This window comes from Gavia stellata, chromosome 26 (genome assembly GCF_030936135.1).
Source record: "Gavia stellata isolate bGavSte3 chromosome 26, bGavSte3.hap2, whole genome shotgun sequence".
NCBI lineage: Eukaryota > Metazoa > Chordata > Aves > Gaviiformes > Gaviidae > Gavia > Gavia stellata.
In genome coordinates, this window is record NC_082619.1 from 6,851,714 (window position 1) to 6,867,376 (window position 15,663).

Genomic DNA, 15,663 nt, shown 5'->3' on the forward strand with positions numbered 1-15,663 from the left:
TCTTAAAATAAATAAATCTTAGGTGCTACAGAGAAAACATACTCAGACCGTGGGAGAGGAAGGTTGTGCGTGCTGGAACTCAGAAGCACCCTGACTGGCTTGAAGAGGCATTGGTGGACAAGGAGTCCTATCTGCACAGATGGAGACAGATTCAGCTGGAAAGAGTCTTTTTCTTACATAGGGTGGAGATGAGATGTGCAAATGTTATAATAAACCTTGGGCATATCTGTTGTGTAAGTGGATCATGTCACAAATGCTGACAGCAGACAAACTTCTTTTGCGTTAGCTGGATGCCTCTGAGTAAGCCTTTGACTGGTCAGTACGCAGCAGAGGAAGAATTGCTTCTTGCCAGATCCCAAGTGAAAACAGTTAAGTCCACATAAAGATATTCCTGTATGGAACTGGCCTTCAGCTTATGGGGGCCCGTCTTAGAAACGAGTAAGGTTTCTGTACTGGTCAGTTGAAGGGTTTCGGAGGTGATGGAGCAAAGGTGGGGTTTTTAAACGATGGGAATGAAAATGCAAAGGATGTTTTAAAATACCCGCCTCTTTAATTAACTTTTCACAGTCCAACAGTAACCACGCAGTACCGCGATAAGTAATGTCGTTCTGGGAGTAATGGAACAAACCATCACTGAGCTGCATCTGTCGTGCTGTGTGTTGGTCTTGGGAAGAAGGGGAACGGGGAGCGATACTGCTGCTCCCTCGAAGTATCACTGAATGAGCTGTGCTTAAGGGAGTCTGTAAACTAATCCTGCCTACGGCTGCATGTCATCCTCCTTAGGCCATTTGAGCAGGAGAACTAAAAATATTGCTCGTGGAGCTGGGGTTCTGAATCCTTGTCCCTCTGAATCTTGTCTCACGCGATGTGAAGCCTGGGTAGCTTTTATGATCTGTGATCTTGGTGTAATGGTTTTACTAATGGAAGGTTCAAATCTCTGGCTCAGTGGAAATTAAATCATCAGTTCAGTAATCTCTAATCATTTTTTTAGCATGACATTTCTTCTTGCTTTGATAATCGGAAAAAAATAAGAAGCCTTGTGCAGTGTACTGAAATCTCACCAGTCTTTCATCATACATTTAATTCTACACAGCATGCAAGAGTAAGGGAGAACAGATCAAACTGTATTAAGAGTAGGAATGAACCCAGATTTTCCATTTTGTGAGAAATTCCGTAATTGTGGTGATGCTTTTCATGGTGAATGTTTCTGTAAAATGAAATTCCAAAAAATACTTTGATTCTCATCAAGAGGGATTTTATTCTTTTTAAGTCAGTAGTCAATTTTTCCATTTAAAGATAATGAAACTATTTTATGGCATTATTGAAATCTTCATTTGAGACTTTATTATTTATTTTTATGAAATTTGTCATACCCGGGTTTGTAGTTGAAGGTCTGAAGCCGGGAGACCACTTGACTGTGCTTAACTTCACCTCTATTCTTATGTCGCATTGACTTTAATGGGATTTAAGCATGTGCTTATCTAAATCAAGACCATCAATAATTAAAGAATAGAAAAGGAATTACTGAATCGGAAAATTAGAGGGTGGTCAAAAAGTGATTTGAGCAACAGTTTATGGAAATCATTAAAAATATGAAGAAGGCATTTTTGCCTTATGGATATTATGTGCCCGAAGCACCGGTAATGTTTAGCTTTGCTATAAAACACAGCTGACAACATGAGACCAACTTAACAGTCGCTTACTTGTTTCTGCTATTTTATTAACTCTCTAAATTAAAAAAAGAGCCCTTCTCAAAACCCTTCTGGGACTTCAGAATTTGCAGGAAATGGGAGCAAGACGTACAATTTTTATATTGATACTGTGAAACGTTGTAGTATTTTTGATATTGAATGAGGTCACTGTTGTTTCTGCCGCTTTGGCTGTGCAACTCTGGAAGTATAGCTGAGAGAATTGAGAGTTTGCTTTCTTGTGATTTGTACTGGCCATCCGATGAGAAGCACTGAATGTTCTCCAGTTCCTTCCTAGATTGCTGCAATGATTTCTTCCTGTAAAGTTAATTGCACCCCTTTTAAATATGGCTGTCTTATTTTTGCTTAAAAATCTGTCACTTAGGCTCCAAATTGGCAAAGACTTTGCTTAATACAACTTTTAGAACAGCCTAAAGCATGTATGCTTTTTGAATTTAGTTATGACAGACTTAAAACTGCAGGGTATTAGGAAATACTCACGTTTAGGGTGTTGGAATAACTTTTTGCTGGGTGGAAATTTGTATTACTGCTCCTGAAACTGTGTTCTGTACTGACACATCATATGCGCAGTCATTCTGAACGTGATTGAAGAATGGGCAGCCCCGTTCCCGCAAGCATCCCGCGATCCTTTAGCAGAAGTGCCTGAAGTCCAGGGCTGTGATTGCAGGCGTTGGGCTGACTTACCTGGGAACGGTGGCGGTGGTTCTGGCCTCCAGGCATGTACACCACCCCTCTTACGGAGGTTGCTGCTGCTTCCGCAGGGATAGCTCAGCTGGTTGCTTAGCAGCTGCCGAACTGCTGCAGTTTTAAGGTACGGGAGCGCGGTGGTTCTGGGTTCCCTTTCTGCACCACGCTCGGACTGTGCCGGCTCAGTGCTTGCTCCATGAGTTGTTGTGCAGCGCAGGAAGAACCTCCCAGAGAGATGGTGGGGCACGAAACACCGCCGCTGTCGTCAGGTAAGCTGTCCCTGCTCATTAATCGACTTCCTTGCTAGCTATTAGTAGCCTCGTTACTGTGATCGTGTAGAATGGGTTCCATCAGAAGCGAGGAGAAGGCTGTCCGTGTAGTGCGTTCTCTCCACAGCTGATCCTGCACACCCTGTCACGCGGACCAGGAGTTCGCTGACCCCAACTATTCCTGTCTTGCAAATTTAACTCTCGCTGACTTAATTCGTGATAAAAAGAGACTGCAACTCTATAGTCTAACATTTAAAATTAAAACATGGCGGAATTAGTGACAGAATTACGATCAAGTAACAAATAAGTTTATTCTTTGTGTGGGCAGCGTACGAGATTTATTGAAATGTCCTGTTAAGTGCAGTGGGCAGAAGCAAATAAAGAATTGCAGCGATTTCTCGGTCTGTTGTTTCTTATGTTGGTGACTAAACCTTGCTCGGCTGAAGGTCATACTGGCAACTTACCAAGAGAGTGACAACCACTTAATTGCAGAAGACAGAGAAATTGGAAAGGCTGTCATCTCTTTGAAGGTAGTTAGACTTGCGCTCCTGTTTGTGTTTTTCTCCTTTAGACGGAAAGTAAAATGACATAACTTACGGAAATTACAAAGCATTTATGTCCTGTGTAGACACCCTCTTTCTAGGCTTGTGAAATATGGGTGATGTCTTGTGAGATGAAAGCAGAGTTTATGGGCACGGTACACGGTCTGGAGTTGTCTTAAATAAATTTGACAGAAAATAGCTAGTACGCTGGATTATAGGTTTTACATTTACGATTGCCTTGCAGGCTCCGGATATTAACATAAAAGTGACGCGTATAACTTTCCTGATAAACAAACAAATATAGCAGAATTGTGATTGGGAAGTGGGAGTAGGCCATGCTTTTTTGTAGCCCGGGTGAAGGGAGCGTCGGGTCCAGAACTCCGCCATGTGTGGTACAGCAGATCTGGGATCACGCTTTGCAGCTGCTTTCCCTGTTGAAAACTGCGGCGATGCCGTGTCCCCTCTCCCACCATGCATTTCCCTGCTTTCTGTACTGGTTGCCAGGCATCCCTTTGTCACTTTTAATCCTCCGCCCTGCCTTTGAGTGGCCGTGTAACCTGGAGCAGTCGAATTCCTTCCTCCGACGCCTTCTTTTGAGTCCTTGCGCCACATAGCATATAGCTATGCTATAGGGGCACCTGGACCTGTACAGCATGGCTCGCATCTGTTGCATGCTCTCTTGTTTTTCTCGTCCTTTCCCAAGAGAGCCAACTGCATGTGGAGGGTGAAGCAGTGTCTGTAATGGTGGTAGAGATTTTTTTTTTCTTTTTAAATACGGCCGTACTGTTGATTTTAGGAAAGAAAGCCTGAAAAAGCGCTTTGCACTCAAAATAGAAGGTGGGGAAGGTTTGTGGAGGTCCCTGGGCACTGAGTCAGTGTCTGCATCTGTAAAACAGGAATTTTAAGGGCTGCATGGGAGTGTTGAGAGGATTAATGGCTGTTCATAAAGTGCTTTGACCTGTAAACTGCTGCATTATTACAACATTTTTTATTGATCATAATAGGCCATGAAGCATTTAGAAGTAGTCATTAGATCTTAAAAGCTTCACAAAGCAAATTATGCTGTGCTGCCACGGTCCCTTCCTTGTCCCCTGAAGCAGTATGTATCTTGTCAATATTTTAATTGGGGAAATGATATGCACTCAGGAGTAAATCTTCAGCTAGTGTTATTCATCATAGATTGTTTTTTTAATTCAGCTGAAGATTTGCCTGGGGCGTCTGACAGAAATTTTGCAAGCTTCAATTCTGCCTTCAGATCCCTGATTGTATATTCTTCTATCTGTGTAGCATCTAATTTCACACTATTTATACAACCATTTTGTAATTTACGTTTGCGCAAAGGCACCTTGTGTATGAAAACGCTACAAAATCCTTGCAAGACAGGTGGAAGTTAAAAGCTTTGGATAGGTCTCATCATGGTGGGCTGCATCCAAACCCACAGTTGAATAATTACAACAGGAACACTAATGGCTGGTATCAGCATGAATGGCTGTCTGCAAATTAAAACATGAAAATACTGCTAAGGCACTTTGATCACTTTCAAATGTTTTGAGAAGAAAGATGGCCAGATCTGCCTGCTACTTCTGCACAAAATTTCATTGTCTTCATCTAACCTGAATTGGTAAGGAGCCTTAGAAAAGTGTGGGTCTCTTTTCTCTTTATGCAGGGGAGGAGCTGGATCGTGAAGCGGAGTTATGAAGATTTCAGAGTACTTGATAAGCATCTTCACCTATGTATTTATGACCGGCGCTTCTCCCAGCTCTCAGAGCTACCCCGCTCCGATGCCCTGAAGGACAGTCCAGAGGTAAATTATCAGCTCCCTAAACATTTAAAGCACAGTCCCCAGCAAGGGGTTGGAAGGTATTTTCCAGTATGTACAAAGCAGTTTTAACGCAGCCTGGCTTAGATTTGGAAATTGATTACTAGTAATAAGATCAGTATGTGTTTTCTAACCTTAATTTCAATGATCTAAAGGGAAATGCCCTGCAAGTTCATGTGAATTAATGTGCTGCTAAATGTGGAATGGTTATGAAGAGTGTCCAGAAAGAAGTTGTCCTGTTCGTACCTTCAATAAGAATTTTGTTACGTCTTCGGAAACTTTTAAGTCAGGATATTTCCTGACTTCATGTTAGCAACTTAACATTCCTAGGAAATCATGCTGTTCTAGGGCTGCAGCACAGTAAAAGTGACACCATTTGGAATGCTAGACTTAAATCTACTAACTGAAAATTATTGAAGCTGTTTTTTAAGAGCATTTTCATTAGTGCATTATTGAAATGGTCTTTAAAAAGCTTAAAGAGTGTTTTTTTCCTAAATGAATAAGAGTTCTTGACTTACTGTCTTCACTTGGAATATGGTGAGCTGGAATTCCTTCGGCTTCTTGGCTGTTGATAATTTGGAGATTTATTCATGTCCAAAATAATCTTCTGGAAAGTAGCAGGTGCATCTTGACCGCATCATTTCGGAAGATGTGGAGAAGAAGGCAATGTAACACGTGGCCACAGAGGTTATTTGAGCCAGCAGAGTGTAACAAAACTATTCGGCCTCGGTCTGTCTGGGGGAAGAGCACATATCACGGCGACGGACAGTGCCCATTGCTTCATTTCGCAGATCACTTATCTCTGGGACCTGTAGTTGTATGTTTGCCCCCGACCATCAGGCACAAGTACGGAAAAATCTTGACGTGCTGTGTCAGAAGGCCAAAGTTGCCTGCCCACGAGATATGTAGCTGAAAAGGGAAATGAGGAAATCGAGGCCATTCCAGGCAGAATCCATCCAGGGATCTACAAATCAGAATCTGTCGTCGTTTGGTGCCGAGCGGGCGAGGATTGATTGCTTTAGAACAACACACAATGCCTGAAATCAGTACCCCACTGAAGTCTACAGGGCTTTTGCCTTTGAATATAGGAAGTTGGTAATGTGGTCCCATTGCTCATCAGAGAATCTGATTTATTAGTTGCTTTGGTTTAATGCAGGTTATTTCTGAAGAGAATTTAAAGTTTCTAGTCTTTTAAATACAGCAGAAGAAGCATTATTCAGGATAATGAATTCCTGGGTTTCTTTTTTTAAAGTATATTTTTGGCATTCCTATCTCATACATCTTTATTTGTACAACTGATTTAACATGTACTTTATAGCATGAGGCTGAAAATCTGCCTTATATCTGTAAGCACAGAAGATGTAAATATGTTGAACAGCTCTACTGCTGTGAAATGTAATTCCACAGCTGTGTAGTGTCTCATACTATATTTTTTATTTTGTATTGACCACATTTGAACAGATATTTGAGGAGAACAATGTTTTAAACAGTCCTACAAACTCTGGGCTACGATACTGCTTTATAACACTGTCACAGTGAAGCTTTGGAAAGACCTCACTAGCTTCTCTTTAATAAAAGCAAGTTTACTGTTACGGAAGGGACATTGCTAAGTGTAATTTTAAAACCCTCTTCTACGATTTGAAATACTACTCTTTTGCCAAGGGGTCAGTCTGAGTTGCCACATTCTTAAGGGTTTGCAAGTGGGTGGGAATGGCAGCTGGCGTTTTCTTTCACTAAATGGGTCTCAGGTGCGTTTGATGGCCATAATACAAAAGATTTGTTGGTAGGCGAAATCCACGATGAGGGGAAGGCTTTGGATTTAAGGTATCTTGACAAGGGAAATGATGAAAATCTACATCTCTTACAAAAATACCATGATTACTTTCAGAGGGAGCTGCTTCTTTACACTTTTTTTTTTGTGTAATCATTGTAACACTGTATGTAGTTTGCTGTCCTTCCTCAAATGACAGATTTCCTTGCAAAAGGGAATATATTTCTGTAACACTTGCCTATGGCAACGGATAATTTATGGTCTCTCCAAGTCTGAAAAAATCCCTCCAAACTATGGTTTATTAACAGAAAAACCGTATGTCTGTTGCTTTTTCTTCCAGCTTGTCACCCAGATGCTGATGGCTTACCTGTCACGTCTCTCAGCCATCGCAGGCAACAAGATCAACTGTGGGCCTGCGCTCACATGGATGGAGGTATAGTATGACGCTCAGATTGTTCTTTATTTCCTGACCTTAACAGCAGAGCACGTCACAGGTGTGCTTTCCTGCCTTTCCAGAAAGAGGTATAATCCTTCCAGACCCATTGGTGTCACTGAAATGCTATCCTAACAGCTTTAGTCCCCTGTTACAGGCATGTAGGTGGCCACAAAAGGTCTAGAACAAACGGAATCAGATCCAATATTAAGAATATAGGAGCTTTTTTCCCCTTCTTGCTTGGATTTTTGTCGCCCAAAGACATCATTCTGCTGATACTCACAAAATAAAAGGAGGTGGCAATTCTAGTGAAGCGGTGGTTGGGTCAGCAGAGAGCCTGAGAAAGTCCTGTTCATGGCTGAAGTCTCTGAGTAATGGGTTGCAGAAAGCGCATACGTTCTTACGCTCCTTTTTGGCACGGCAATACTGCAAGTGTGACAAGTTTCTAAAACTATTGGAGCCGTCTTTGTTATGGTGTTTGCCTGCCCTCTTTTTTTTTTTTATTTATCCTTGCGATAGCTACAGAAACAATAAATATTATCTGCTCCTGCTTGCCATCACCGTTGGTTAAACTGCTCAACAGAGCCTGCGTTGTGCTTGCAGGGGCACTGTTTGTATATTGTGAATTGCAGCTGCAGCTTCGGTTTCTCTGTTAATGGTCTTCTGCCATCTTAAACAATAGACCTTATTGGGCAACGAGAGCAGGAAAGAATGGGGCTAAGTGATCGAGGCCGCCTGTCTGTGTCAGCGCTGCTGTTGCTGATTAGTCTGGGTAGAGATACGGGTGTCTTTCCGTTGCCTGATGATACTGCTGCACACCAGGAATAGAAACAACTATTATTAGACTGTTGCAATTCACTTTTAAATGATTGTGATAAGGATTGAGTGCATTTTCCTGCAATTTTCCCTGCTGATAAGCTCCTCACCCTGAAATCCTTTGGGATGAGGAAAATCTTGGAAACCTTCTCGGCATGAAGGGAGGAAGGAAGTTATAGAGAAAAATGAAACTAGAATTTACAGCAACAGTGGAGCTAGAGATCACAGCAAACCTATTGCATATGCAATACAGAATAACCTGAGAATTGTACAAAATTTTACAGGAGCACATAATCTAGGAATTTTGAAAGTAGGCTGATGATTGCAGCAAGGGGTGGGAGCCATGGTTTTTTAAAAAAAGAAATAAAAAGGTGGGAGAAAGTTGAAAGCGACACTAGTTTTTGGTTTGAGAGCATTTCCTCCTTACCTCAGTGCCTCTTCTTGAGCGTTAATTCCACTTCCCAGAGAATTTTTATAGTCATTTTTGTATTGCCATTTTAAGTACTTCAGGAAAAACAGTATGATTTGGTGTTAAGGGGAGTTGTAAACATTCACTGTCATGTTAATGTTTGTACACAAAGATGCACAAATACAGCCTTTTTCTCATGAGTTGGCTGGGGACATACGACCTTCTGAAATACGCTTTATGAATTGTTCTTCCTCTTCCTTTCTGTGTGTGCTGTGCCCTACGCTGTCCCTCCATGCTGCTCTCCTCAGGGGGCCCCCAAGCTGTGCTGTCTCGGTGAATCAGCTTGAAGTCTCTGCCATGCATGAGCACTAATAAAATGCCTCCTCACTTGTCCTCAGCTGCCTCACAGTCTCTTCTGCTCTTTATTTCAGATTGATAACAAGGGGAATCACCTGCTAGTCCATGAGGAATCATCCATTAACGTTCCTGCTATCGCTGCTGCCCATGTTATTAAGAGATATATTGCTCAAGCAGCAGACGAACTGTCCTTTGAGGTAAATAATTAAAGGAGCTTACATTCCTTGTTGTCATATACGGAAGAGTGTAACGTGTGTGTCTGTGTGTGTGCACACATCAGGAAAATATTCAGACAGTTTCAGAATGTTTTGTGAGGTGAAGCTTAGAAGATTCAGTTAAATACTCGATTTGCACTGGGTTGGATACAGGGAGGAGTTCTGTCATCTTTAAAATATAGCTTTACTTAGCATTAGTATCTTCTGATTAAACAGCTACTGCCAAGTACCCTAGCCTGGTCTCTGAGCAGCAGCAGACCCTGCATAGTTTGTACTGTACAGTGGATTAAAAGTATGTTGTAGCTGTTCAGGAAGACTGTCCACGTATGTGTGTATGTGGACACATGCCGATTTAATTATTCGCTGGCCAGTTTACACAACCTGTGTTCCTGTTAGCAAGTCCGTGTCTAAAACCGTTTTTAAGAGCTTCTGCTCCCACAAAAAGTAAAGAACCAGATTGTGAAAGAATTTGGTACTGAAAGGGCAGCTGATAATCTAATACTGTTCCGAAATTCTTACTTGATGCAGAGTAGGAGCTGCTGTGGAGCAAAGATGTGGAAGATCAGGCCCTGCAAGTCTTTGGGTATCTGGCTCTTGTCTGTTCTACCCAGAAAGCAGCATCTTATGCTCTGATTGTTTATGTGCACTGGTACTGTCGATGGAGTATTCACAGTGTTATACAAAATGTAAGTGTAAAGGAAAACAGTTAGTGCCCAAAGGAGTGTTTGTGATCACATTCATAGCGTGCAGCACAGGAAGTAAAAATAAGAGCGATAGTCTAGTGCTGCCAGGGTTTTGTTCGTATTCAAAATCGGGCGATTATAAGTGTACACCAAAGAACCGCACTAATCAAAAAGACATGTGAGTATGTCATCTTCCAAGTTAAAATGCGTGCAGTACAGGACACAGGCTGTTTGTCAGTGCCTCGGTATTAATAAAAGCACTAAGATGGCACTCCCTGCGTGTAAATCTTACGGCTCTGTGCCAGCAGGCTGTAACTTGGCCTTGCAACTGTCATGCAGTCCAACAAGTAGTTAAGCGGCATAGTATACAAGCGGGGAAACCAAGGCGCGTGTGGCTTTCCAAGTTTGCGCAGTGAGAAGCCTTGGCAGAGCAGAAGTGGAATATGACCAGTTGTTTTACAATACTGCGTTCTGTTCCCTAACCCACACTCTCTCTCTGTGTTTAGGCTATTGTTACTTTCTAATAGGCAATTGCGAAAGTAGCTGGCTGGCATTCGCTCCCCAGCAAAGGAAAATACCTGGCTTCTCTGCTCGTTGTGGTGACAGAGGTTTCCTTAATGGAAATTTGCTTTGCTGTTGGTTTGCTCTTCCCCTGAGGAAATCACTTCACTTCCCTGGGTCTCAGTTATCCCTATCTGAAAAATGGGGATGTGTTATCTTCCTTATAAAGCACTTTGAGATACGTCAATGTAAAACATCTGGTAAAAGTTGGGCGTTACTGTTAACAATTTTTGCTCTACCTAGCTGCAGTATTTATTTAGGTTCTGCCCCTCCTACTCTGGCTTATCTCATTTTCTATAATAGAGGCTGCACAGATCTTGATTCCTGCCAAGCCCAATTCAGTATTGATTTTACTGATTTCCTTTTGAACTATTGCAGTATTACATTTTTTATGGGAATGAGCGAAGTTTCAGAAAACCTGTTTGTTCTCCTTGGTCATTTTTCTTCCAAATGCTGTAACACCACCCCACCTCTCCTCTGTTTGCTTTCTAATGAAGAAAAGCATGTCTTGGTCAGTTCGTGAACTACAAAGGCAGCTCTTCACTTTTTGCTGTGAAAGGAAACAAGACGACATAATGTCAATGCCTACATGCACATATATAGGGCACATAGTAAAAATTAGTTCAGCTACTTGTGAATATTTTCCAAAGTGTTTCACGCTATCACTGCTTATGTACGTCTGCAGTTGAATCAGAATGTTTCTGTACCCTTTGGCAGAGAGCCTGCTGCTTTTCAGAATTGTTTCCTTAAGAACAGCTGCATGTTGTATAACGCAGTAACTCTTCTACCTCACAGTTTGACTTTACAAAGGCAGATGTCTCAAGATTGGCGTTGGTGCAGTTGCTCACAAGTTTTATGGTTTTTTGCAGTGCTGAAGAATGCAGTTACTTGAATTGTGCTTTCCTCCTAGCCACATTGCACGCGGTGATTGATGTTCCCAATCTTTTGCAGGTGGGAGACATAGTGTCTGTTATTGATATGCCACCAAAGGAGCTGACCACATGGTGGAGAGGCAAACATGGATTTCAGGTAGGCATGAGCATCAGACTTGATAGTACAACCTAAACAAAGGCAGGAAACCCAGCAGTGTGTTCGTAGAACTGCTGTGCCTGCACAGGATTACTCACAGATATAAGCAGAGCGTTCCTGCGTTGGTGTAGGAGGACTTCCCCTTTCTCTCTGGACTTGGGCTACAGCAGACACGTGGTCTTCACAGGAGGTTGTCTCCCCACCTGACTGTGCGAGTTAGGGTTAGCCATGACCCTTTGATGGACAGCTGGCCTGATGTTAGTGGAAGCTTATGTTGCACCCCCTCCGAGGCAGCTGACACTGTTTTTCAAATTACGCCATTTCTTCCGCTGTCTAAAACCAGATCAGGCAGAACATAGAGGATTCAGAGCAAGCCAGCTGATAAGACACTGCCACTGACTTGGACAAGCCACCCAACTAACCTGTGCTTTCGTTTCTGCATTTCTTCTGTAGTGTTAATATTACTGTAAATGCTATAGCAGAGAGATTTAGACTGATTTTTCAAAAGATCCTCAACATACTTGGGGATTGGGGACCAAAACTTTTGCGCCAAAATGGCACTTTCCTTCCAAAAGAGTTTTTATTCCCTAGCTTGGATTTTCTCATTAGGAAATCTAAAAAAAAAAAACAAACAAAAGTCTCTATTTACAAAACAGAACCCAAAAGCTGCTGAAGATTGGGGTAACTGACTTTCTACCTCCTTACGCTGTAGTGTCTCATGTTTCAGCTCTTTTCAAGCAGGAGGGATTTTCATACTGCAGTTGCTGTCTGTGAGTAGGTGGAATTACGAGTTTGCTCTGGAGAGGGTCAGAATTGACCAGACACTTGTGTATTTTGGCCTGGAAAACCTTCTCAAAGTACCTCAGATTGTCCCTGACAGACCCTTCTGTGCCAGATCTGGACTGTGGTTCTGCTGTCATTAATACCAGGGCTGTGTGCAGTTGGATCTCCAAACACTACAGATCCCATCTGAATGGAGTGCTGGTTACACGGTTACGTTTCTGTCTGATTAGCCACAGCACGTGAGATACAGCTTTATATCAGATGTGGGAGTTCAGATAATACTCATTTGTAAAATGAGAGCAGCGTGGACATACGATACCTGCTCTGAAATGAAATTTGTTTCTAGAGTTAACATATTGGTATTTCTTGAACAAACTTGACTATTGTTCTTCTAGTTTTGAACAGCGTTACGTCTTTGCGGGACTTTTGTTCTGATCTTAGAAGCCCTAAAGCTCTATTTGCCGTACTATCAAAAATTAATGAAATGTTTTAGTACTACTTGGAATGATCCGTGATGCCAGATTTAACTTCCAAGTGAATCAATAAAACAAAACAGAACCACTTTGTGATCTGTGCACGAGTGCAGACGCTTTGCACAAAGCTGATTGATGACAAGTGTATGGTGTCCCCACGCAGGATGTAGATTCCATTATTCAGTGCGAGCTCCCGGCTTGCCATCCGGCTGGCTGAAATTGTGACTAGGTATGAAGAGTATCACTGGTGATTAAAGACACAAGAAGCAAGGGAGCTCTTTTGCAGTTTGTCGCTGCCTTCTGTCTCCCAGATTAGAGCAGTCCTATTGTGCTTTCCCAGCAAAACGATACGTTGATGAGCAAACCGCCTGAAAAGGGGTTTGTCTGCATCCGTGCACAGTCAAGTCTACTGACACAACAGAACTGAACAGCTGCAGAAATAGAGCGCTGTATTTTTGCTTAACAGAAAATTAGGGGTGGAATAATCTTGTGTCTTAAATTGTAAACAAGAGTCTTTCACAATGTGAATCAGATCATGGCCACTGAACCACACCATTGCAAGTGCAGCAGCCATAACAAATGCTGCATTAGCTCTCAGGATGTGTTTGCACAAATGCAGAAAATGAAGTTAGTGTGTTTTCAGAAGTTACTGCCTGTCAGCTGGGATGGGGTAACGGACCATCTGTATGCTTTCTGCTCCTGCTGACTGCAGAGTAAAGTTAGTTAGCGCAGAGGTGGTTTTCAACAGCTGTATCTCCGTTGACAGGCAGCAATTTCATAAGCTATGCTAACTCAGTTATTACTGCATAAACATATCTCTTCACACAACCATGGGTCTGATTTGCAGAGAGGTGCATTTTTCCTGTGAATTGACAGGTTTTGTCATTTCTTTGAAATGTACTTACCGGAGCTTTTCATTTCCGTGAAACACCATCAGCTACCACGAGATGCAAATTTTAGCATTGTACAAAAAGGGAGAGGGTTTTTTAACCTGTCTTTCAAATTTAAGGCCCATAAGCTCTGAGTGTACAGAAAAAGTACATTTCCTGTTGTCATGGAGTTTTTTGACCATGCTGCCTGCTGCAGTGAGAAGAGAATTCCGAGAAAGGAAATTTCTTGCTGGTGTTGATACACCAGACCTAGAGATGTGTTACAGTTCGGTACAGAAGTGTACTTGATGAATACTTAAAAAAGAGTGTATAGGTGAAAAATGTTGTTATAGTAATATGTGTAAGAACTGATGAAGCTGTGCAGCCTTTAAAGCATTTATTATAGGCAAACAATTCTGTTCCCATTTAGGAATGATAGCCATTGTAAACGTGATAGCAATCTGTTGATCCAGTCATTTTAATTAATAAAATAAATCAGCAAAGTCTGTCTTGCCAGATAGTTGTGATTCTGAGAGCAGATAAAAGGAAGAGGTCCAAAGACCAAATGTTTGGACAGTTTGTTCCTGTTACTACTCAGGTTTTTGCTTTGTGCTAGGAAAGGCGCAAGGTTTTATCAAATGGACCCCAGCTTACATTGTAAGTCATCTCTTGGTGGGAGGAGAACAAGGTTTTGGGAAAAAAAATACTTCTTGACTTAAAAGAGCTTACCTGATTTTGTGCATTTGAACCAGCTGTGACTTGTGTATGTCTGGGCAGAAGTGCATTCGTTCCTGCATCTCCCCCCATCTATTAGGATGGGGGGTTCTCTGTGTCGTGCAAATGAACAAGAGGCAGGTCTACAGACATCAACAGAAATGCAAACCTGATGGCTTGCAAGTATGTTCAAGTCGAACTGCAGCTTTGATTCAGCATGGAAGTCAATTTATTCTTTGCCAGTCAGAGCTATCCTTCAGGAATGGATCACCGTCTTTCTCATCCTTCAGATTTCTGTGTTACAGTTGTGGGTGCCTTTCTCCCAGTATCTGATCTAATGGCTGCATTGCAAGACACTTAATCCTGTGCGGAACAAAACAACCCACTAGGCTTCTTACCATTTTCTCTGCTTCAAGTAAAATGATTTTAAAGATGTTTTTCCTCAAGCCTTTTTCTTTTCAAATGTCCTTAGTGAGTCACTGCTTTCGTTGTAAGATTGTTACCTAAATTACAGCCACCTCCACATTAACAGCCTTCCAGCCCTCTTTGTTCTCCTCTTCTTTTTCTTCGTGCTTTGTCTTTTCAATCAGTAACTCTGTTTCAGACAGCTGAATCACGAGGGACAGGCCCTTTTTTGATGCATAACTGCCTTTTGATGTTCTTAATAATTCTGTCTTTTGGGTATAGTTTCATTAGTTGCCCTACCGCACAAGAGCAAGCTAGAGGTGACACAAACCAATGCACAGGGTGTGTGGGATTGGAGGTGGACTGGACTTCTTCGCAATCAGCCTGTGCTTACGTGAGCTTGAACTGGTTGTGAAACTGCAGGTCCTTGCTTTCAAACCACGTTCCATGCTGAACCTGAACACAGGCTTTAAGGCTGAATGGATTTCCCAAAAAGGGACGTATTCTGTCTTGGATTGGTCAGGAGTAAAACAGGCTGTTAGTTGAGAGTGGTTTTTTTTTTTTTTCCCTTGTGCATCATTTTGTAATAAGTAACACGTATGTGATGTGTGAACATAGGGTACCAATTAGTTAAAATGGCCTGGGAAGGCAGAGCACATTTTTGTGGCTAGTGTCACTTTGTAAACACCACTTCTTAAATGAGAAGCCAAAGTTTGATTTCTGGTTCATGTGCGTTGGTTTGGAAACTCGGTGCAAGAGGCAGCCATCTGGCTGGTGAACGATAGCACCTGCAAAACAGGCGATGTGCAAGAGCCCAGTGGACATGTCACCAGTGACGTCATTTCTCAGCCAGATGGCCACTTCCATTTGTAGAACGGTGCCAGATCGGGCAAAATTATGTCTGAACTGATTTGCCACGAGTTTCCTACTCTGCACGCATCTGCTCTGCCCTTTTTCCGTAGGCACGAAGCAAAAGTTTGCATGGGCACAGGCACTCGGACGCATGTGCGCTGGCGTTTCCCTCGCCGTCCCCAGCCAGCGAGCACCGTAGGCGTGAATGCACTTCTTGAGTTGAGCAGCGGAGTTTTCTCACACCTCACTGTAGGAACGTGTGTGACC

At 42.4% G+C, this 15,663-nt stretch overlaps 1 protein-coding gene across 1 annotated transcript in view; it reads left to right on the forward strand.

The window, feature by feature from the left end:
• ARHGAP32 (Rho GTPase activating protein 32) overlaps positions 1-15,663 on the forward strand; it is a 188,281-nt gene that overhangs the window by 102,667 nt on the left and 69,951 nt on the right. Inside the window, exons 7-10 of the mRNA XM_059829798.1 lie at positions 4,874-5,011; positions 7,138-7,230; positions 8,887-9,009; positions 11,223-11,300. Of these exons, the coding sequence (XP_059685781.1) occupies positions 4,874-5,011; positions 7,138-7,230; positions 8,887-9,009; positions 11,223-11,300 (432 nt within the window). The remainder of the gene's footprint in view (positions 1-4,873; positions 5,012-7,137; positions 7,231-8,886; positions 9,010-11,222; positions 11,301-15,663) is intronic.